At 50.7% G+C, this 7,574-nt stretch overlaps 1 protein-coding gene across 5 annotated transcripts in view; it reads left to right on the forward strand.

Annotated features, from left to right (window-relative positions):
• LOC107122784 (protein CBFA2T3-like) overlaps nucleotides 1–7,574 on the forward strand; it is a 36,516-nt gene that overhangs the window by 20,549 nt on the left and 8,393 nt on the right. For all 5 annotated transcript variants that reach the window (XM_015425917.1, XM_015425920.1, XM_015425919.1 and 2 more), the window contains one exon: nucleotides 4,284–4,465. In XM_015425917.1, the coding sequence (XP_015281403.1) occupies nucleotides 4,284–4,465 (182 nt within the window). The remainder of the gene's footprint in view (nucleotides 1–4,283; nucleotides 4,466–7,574) is intronic.

Here is a 7,574-nt window from a genome sequence, read left to right on the forward strand (position 1 = left end):
AGGAAGGAAGGAAGGAAGGAAGGAAGGAAGGAAGGAAGGAAGGAAGGAAGGAGGCGAGAGGGAGGAAGGAAGGAAGGAAAGGGGCGGGAGAGAGGGAGGGAGGAAGGAAGGAAGGGGGGAGGGAGAGAAGGAGGAAGGCAGGCTCTGTGACTCTAATTCCTTTGGTCAGCCACACTGCTGCTCCCACTGGGTGCTTTCTTTCCCTTTCCACAGGAGAATTTTCCACTTCCAGAAAGACTTGCTATCGCCAGGATCTGCATGTTTTTCACAAAATCTTATTATTAATAAGAGAATCATACAATTTTTTCAGCTAAAATAAGTTTACGTTTCCTAATAGCTAAGCAACAAAATTTTGCCACAGCTTATGTCACTGAGCTCTGAATGTCTTCTAGGAGGAATTTACGAAGGACTCCTGGCCTAAAGTCAAGATAGGACTGCAGAGGGCTAAATCTAGACAGAAGGGGTAGTATGAGATGGCCTCGTTCCTCCTGATAGAATCTGCAGAACAGGAGGACATGAGTAACTGATTCCACCATAGTAGCCATGCATGGGCATCTACGTTCATGCACTGGGACTCGAGTGAATTTACCTTCCAGTACAGCAGAAGGGAGTGCCTCAAAGCGAGCTCTGGAAAAGGCCAATGCACAAGATCTTATTTGTTTAGCTGTTTATACTCCGCCTTTCTCCCCAATGGAGACCCAAAACAGTTCACAACATTGTTCTCCTCGCTTCCATTTTATTCTGGCAGCAACGACCCTGCGAGGCATGTTAGGATGGAAGAGTCCCGGCCCAAGGTCACTCAGGGAGCCTGGCGCGCGTGGGGTGGGGGGTGGGATTTTCAGACCCAGCTCTCCCGAGTCCTAGTCGGACTCTGTCACCATGACCCCGTGGGGGAGGCTGAGTTCACGCCAGTGAGGATGTGGGTTGCGTGTTGGCACTTTGGTCGAAACAAACCCCAGCTTTTCTGTGGAACTGTTGTAAGCCAGCATTCAGCTGCCCTTATTCATCCAGGGCACTAAAAGATGGAAATGCGCCCCTCGTTGTTCATGCCACACTCCCCCACTTATCTGCCGCTGCTGTTCCCAGGGTTCTGAAGAAATCTTTTATGAGCAGATGCGAGCAAAATACGTCAGTTGCTTCCTGGGCCTGCACTGCTACCATCCAGACCTAAGCCGCTATGGTTCCTCAAGTAGTTGCATGTGGCAGAGCATGTTTCTTCAGCCCGTCATGCAGTTGGGCCATCTGGGTTTACAGTACCAAGGAGCAGCCTGGAGAGCTCCGAAATGGATCCAAGGGCTGGATTTGAGCTGGACTCAACCCTCAAAAGGGTGAAATGAGCACCTCAGAGCAGTGTTCCCTCTAAGCTGAGTTTGTGTGAGCCAGCTCACCGTTTTTTTAGCCTCCAGCATGTGCATTTTTTGCCTTAGCTCAGGAAGGACGGCTCCAGAGCAAAGTAATTTATGCAGCAGCCAAATTGCTGGCTCACAACTTTAATGCCAGCAGCTCACAAAGTATCATTTTTGCTCACAAGACTCCGCAGCTTAGAGGGAGCGTTGCCTCTGAGTATGTGCAGAGTGCATTTCCCTTGCCACTAAGTAAACACAACAAATCACTACTCCCGGTAGTAGTTTCCGGGCTGGATTTTCCCTCGGGAAGAGAAAAGCACTCTGCATATGGCTGGAGAAATCCAGCCATAGCACTCTTAGCTGTATCGAGTCTGGCCGGCGCTGCAAGCGGCTGGTCTCTGTTCCTTCCCTCCCCCCCTGCTTTGGCGCTTCCTGGCAGAGGTTTGGGGGCAGCCTGCCCACCCGGCGCCTTCCTGCCAGTCTGCTGAGTGTGAGAGAAACGCAGGGCTTCCAACCAGAAAGGAGCTCTTTGACAAACCTCCCCGTCTTCTCCGTGGCTGTTCTGTGCCCCGGCACCCTGCGTCCAGCTGTTTCCACCCAGGGCTCCAGATGCTTCTCATTACACTAACTGCAAGCAGGCGGCCCCGGCCTGCCTTTCCCAGAGACATTATTTATTTCTCTGTATTATTTTTCTTCCTTGAGATGTGGGGGGAGGTGAGAGAGAGGGGGGGCGGAGGGGATGTTTGCTGCCCTGGAATCCGCAGCGGTACATCTCATCAACTCGTGCTCTAACATGTTCAACAGATGGGGATTTGGCCGGCTGTCAGCTGCCTAAATAGGAAACCGGGGCTGGCTCCGTTCAGCGGCTTAATCGTTTCTGCTTCTGCGGATGCTCTTCTCAGGGTCGAGGCTTCATGAGAAACTCGTCGGGTGGGGGCCGGGGGGGGCGGCTTATTTACAAACACTCTCTGTCGCATGGGCAGGAGCATTTGAGATGGGAACAGCTTTGCGCGTTCGGGCCGGGCTGTTACTGAGCCAAGGGGGGGTGAGCCGCTGGATTCCTTTGCTACAGAATTAGGCACCGTTACAGGACATTATTTTTCTGGAGAAATGAGGGCAGTCTGCCCCTGAGGTCTGATCCAGTTTCAGAGGCTGGATGGCCGCATGACATCTCTCTCTCTCTCTCTCAAATGTATACCCTGCCCTCCCAGCCGAGGCCAGCTTAGCGTGGCTTACAGAGTAAAACATATAAAGTACAATTAAAACAGTTTTAAAACCAACTAGTGCTAATAATCATTATATTGTTTAACGATGGCAGCCGTTATTCAATGGTCCTTTCTTGCAGTTGGCTCGTATCTGTCTGTCTGTCTGTCTATCTGTCTGTCATCTATCTATCAATCATCTGTCATCTATCATCTATTTGTCTATCATCTTATCAATCATCTATCTATCCTCTATCATCTTTTATCTATCTGTCTTTCATCCATCCATCCATCTTATCTATCTGTCATCTATCTATCTATCATCATCAATGTCTGTCTGTTTATATCTTCTTATTTAATGGGAGTGGCTTTTAATCCCGCTGTTCCTTTGTGGAGCTCAGGGTGGCAGACACGTTTGACCCCCCGCTGCTGTATCCTCACAAAAGGAAATAGGGCTACCAACTGCAGGCTGGGACTGAATACCTGGAGATTTTGGGGGTGGAGCTTGGGGAAGGCCGGGTTTGGGGGGGGTCTTAGAGGCCCCCCCCCACGCCACCATTCTCTCCAGGGGAACTGACCTCTGTCACCCGGACCACCAGTTGTAATAGTGGGAGATCTCCAGCCACCACCTGGAGGTTGATAACCCTGACTGGGACACAGAGAGACTGCTTGGCCAATAAGTTTTATCAGGGCAAGCTGGGATCTGAGCCCTCGCAGGAGAAAGGGCCGGTGCTTCCTTCTCCTAGTTCTGAACTGCCGGCAGTCCCTCCAAACCTGCAGAGGCAATTGCCCAGGCCGGAGGCACCATCCCACTGAATGGAGTCAGTCTCAGTCCGAGGAGAAACTCGCCTCTTTCCTGTTTTCAGAGGCTGGCTGGAGTGCCTGGGTGGATAAACTCACCCTCTCTTTGGGGCACCCCATTCTGGTTCAGTCAGGGTGTTCAAAAAGGTAAAGGTAAAGGTTCCCTTGCTCGAAAGCCAGTCGAATCCGACTCTAGCGTTGCGGTGCTCATCTCCGTTTCAACGCCGAAGAGCCAGCGCTGTCCGAAGATGTTTCCGTGGCCATGTGGCCGGCATGACTAAACACCAAGGCGCACGGAATGCTGTTACCTTCCCACCGAAGCGGTCGCTATTTATCTACTTGCAATTCCTTGCTTTCGAACTGCTAGGTTGGCAGGAGCTGGAACTAGAGACGGGAGCTCACTCCGCCATGCGGCACCTGGGTCTCGAACTGCTGAACGACCGACCTTCCACAGCCTGCAGTTCAGCGTCTTAACCACTTGAGCCACCGCAGCTCCAGGGGGGTGTTAAAGGAGACTTCAAAAGGGCTCCCAGCACAGGGCCAGAGAAGGGTGTTACGTGTCGGGGCATTATCCGCCAGACCACATCAGAAACTTTCAACTACATTGCTGCACTTTATGCACTGGTGCTCTGAGCCAAGGGTGCGGAAGGATGCATGTGAGCAGGGCGGCCAACTCCTGGTTGGGGAATTCCTGGAGACTTTGGGGGTGAATCCAGAAGATGGTGGGGTTTGGGGAGGGGCCTCAGCATGGCACAATGCCACCGAGCCCACCCTCCAAAGCAGCCATTTTCTCCATGGGAACTGATCTCTTTTGGGAGATCTCCAGGCCCCACCCGGAGGTTGGCACCCCTACATAGAAAGGCCAAACCTTCCTTTGGAAATGTGCCGTGCAGGTCGGTGCATCTCCTCTTCTCCCTCTCGCTCCCCTCCCCAGGCCAATCTGCCCTTGCTGCAGCGCGAGCTCCTCCACTGTGCCCGCATGGCCAAGCAGACGCCTGCTCAGTACCTGGCCCAGCACGAGCAGCTGCTCCTGGATGCCAACGCCTCCTCGCCCATCGACTCCTCGGAACTGCTGCTGGAGGTGAATGAGAGCGGGAAGAGGAGGACGCCAGACAGGTAACTGCTTTGGTGCTGTGCGGGAGGTCCGGGGAAGGAGGAGAGTTGGGGGCTGCGTGCCAGGCTCATAGGTCCATGTCTGTGGGCATCACGTCTTCCCATCAGGTGCTTGGGGGGGATCAACAGTGGGAGGGCTTCTAGTGTCCTGGCCCCACTGGTGGACCTCCTGATGGCACCTGGTGTTTTTGGCCACTGTGTGACACAGAGTGTTGGACTGGATGGGCCATTGGCCTGATCCAACATTGGCGTCTCTTATGTTATGTTCTTATGTTCTTATCAGTGTGCTCAGAGGTCAGCCTAACCACATGGTGCACTCCCCCCCCAGGTATGCCCCAAGGTTGGGTCAGCATATGGGCTCTGGAAGACCACGCCTTCCAGGTGTGCATGGGCCTAGGGGTGCCAGCTATGGATCGGGAAATACCCAGATATTGGGGTATGTGGAAAGGAGAGGTATACTGCTACAGAGCCCAGGTTCCAAAGCAGCCATTTTCTCCACGGGAACTGATCTGTCACCTGGAGATCAGTTGCAATCCCAGGTCTCCAGCTGCCACCTGGAAGCTGGCAACCCAACATGGACCTGGTTCAGTTTGGGACCACCCCAGCATGTGGTAGAGGGTGGTTAAGCCCCCCCCCCCCCCGGCTCGGTTTCTCTCCTGCAATGGGAGAGGGGTGTGTGCGCCATGTGTACCCTATCGCTACAGGTGGCTAATGGTGCCCACTGGGGACATTTCAGGTCAAGAGAACCACACCAGGGGTGGGGGAGGTTTAAGGACCCCATCCTTGTACCCTGTGGTCTTGACCCATATCAGGCTCGTGCACTTTTGGGAGGCACAGACTCCCAGGAACACCTTGGCCAACCCAGCTCAGGGATGATGTACCCAGGACAAATGTGTCACGAGGTTAGGCCCAACGTGTGTTTTGTTATCTCCTGTGTTTCGTTTAAATGAGTTCCTTTTCCCCTTTGGCAAATGCAGCCGCCGGCATTTCTTTACCTAGGAGAACCGTAGATGGAAAGGGAGAGACTTTAAGTTTAACCCTTGTCTCCCCTGCCGGGAGACGCAGCCAATGAACTGCTTTCACTCCCACTGGAGGGGGGAAAAATACTGGTTTCTGTATGTTTTCTCCAGCCAGGGGTACAAGCAGCTCCAGGAGTGATTCCTTCTAATAAGAAAATGGTGTGTGTTTGGGGGGGGGGACCCTGGAGTTTTTTTCTCCCCATCTGGGTCAGCCCAGGGGTTTTTTTTTAGTGCCTTGGGTGAACTCTGACTTTGGCACCTCCCACAGTTCAATAGAGAGAAAAGCGAGAAGTCTAGAATGAGGTTCTATTGCAGACTGGAAAGATTTCAAAGATTACTTAGAGAAATATTGGGATGTAAAGGATAACTTAATTTGCTTTGACAGTTATTGAAAATGTGTGTTATTAGAAGAAAGTTAATTATAAGAGAACAAAAGGTGAAAGAAACGTTACTGATAAAGATTATAAAATAAGGGGAAATGGAAGGAAATTTTAAGAAACGGGCTGGAGGTTGGAGCACTGTGGGAAGCCGGGGGGGGGTATAATAGAAGAAAGGATGTACAACTGTATAACAACTAAAAGTGTAAGATGTATTGATTTAATAATATGTCCTAATAAATTGTTTTTGGGAAAAAAAATAGAATGAGGTTCTATTATGTGGCGGTTTTGATGAAGCAGCATTTCCTCTGGTCCAAATTTAAAGAGAGCACCAAACAATATGGAAAGAGGCCTCCAGCTTCTCTTGAGGAAGGCTATTCTGAATAACTCCCTGCTGGCAAAGGGGATTCCCTCTGCAGGGTTGGTTCCAGGTTTGGGGTAACCCCTGGGCAGACAGTGCGCAGGGCCACCAGCTCCACCCCTGACCCCTGTTCGTGCCTTCCTCCCAGCCCACCCCATCCCCACCTGTCCATATGTCATTCCCTCGGTTCCTGGGCCTTCCCACGGACCTTTCCCCAACGGTACTGGGTACTGTGTTTGCAGATGGGAATCCCACCGCTGTGCCCACCAGGAGTGCCACCACTCCTGCGTAGAACAAATGTAGAGTCCAGTGGCACCTTTAAGACCAATAAAGGTTTATTCAAGGTAGGAGCTTTCGTGTGCATACATTCTTTTTCAGATACATTGGAATGACAGGTAAGGTTCAAACATGTAGCCGGAGAATGAACAGCAAATTAAGATGTAACATGATGATGTTCAGGAGATGCAATGCGAAAATTACATTAGTTAGCGGAATAAAACTAAATTTTCAATTCAGTTTATTTCTACAGTCCTTAGATCACTCATACAAAAAGAAGTACACTTTTACAATGTTCCAAGATTTTAGGATCCATGAGGGAAACATTAAAAGCAAATTAAAATTTAATCTAATATCAAACAACTATATCAGCTAGCTACCTTAGAGTTTCCGTGATCTGAGTATCACCATACAAAAACTGGCTACTTGGTGGGTAATTTTGGGGTTTCTGTCAGATAGAAGAAACTAGAGTGTAGCTTTTTCGGAAAGACCCAGAAATTGTTCAGTCAGCAGAGTGATTTTATTATGCACCACCAGGGCTCTTTTTGTAGATAAAGCCCAGCAGGAACTCATTAGCATAATAGGCCACACCCAACAGCAGAAACTCATTAGCATATTAGGCCACACCCATTACAGCACAGCTCATTGGCCTATTAGGCCACACCCCCACGTTACCAGAAGTGTGCTCATCCAGCCACACCCACCTTTTGCTTCTTATTCTGCTTACCTTGTTTGTTGTCAAAACCCAGGTCTTTTTTGTAGCAGGAACTCCTTTGCATGTTAGGCCACACACCCCATATGTAGCCAATCCGAATGAGTTTCTGCTGTTGGGTGTGGCCTATTATGCTAATGAGTTCCTGCTAGGCGTGGCCAACTTGGAAGCCAGCCGGAACTCCGTTCCTGTGCGTTCCTGCCCCAAAATAGCCCTGCGCACCACCTTATAATACGGACATCTAAAAACATGTGCTCTGTAGTCTCAACCTCCCTTAATGGGCAGGTACAAAGCCTTTCTGAGAAAGGAGTATTCTTGTATTTTCCTTCAAGTACAGTAGAAGGGAGGGCAGAGCACCTCGCCAGAG

Source organism: Gekko japonicus, unplaced genomic scaffold (genome assembly GCF_001447785.1).
Source record: "Gekko japonicus isolate JY-2015 unplaced genomic scaffold, Gekko_japonicus_V1.1 scaffold3265, whole genome shotgun sequence".
NCBI classification, from domain to species: domain Eukaryota; kingdom Metazoa; phylum Chordata; class Lepidosauria; order Squamata; family Gekkonidae; genus Gekko; species Gekko japonicus.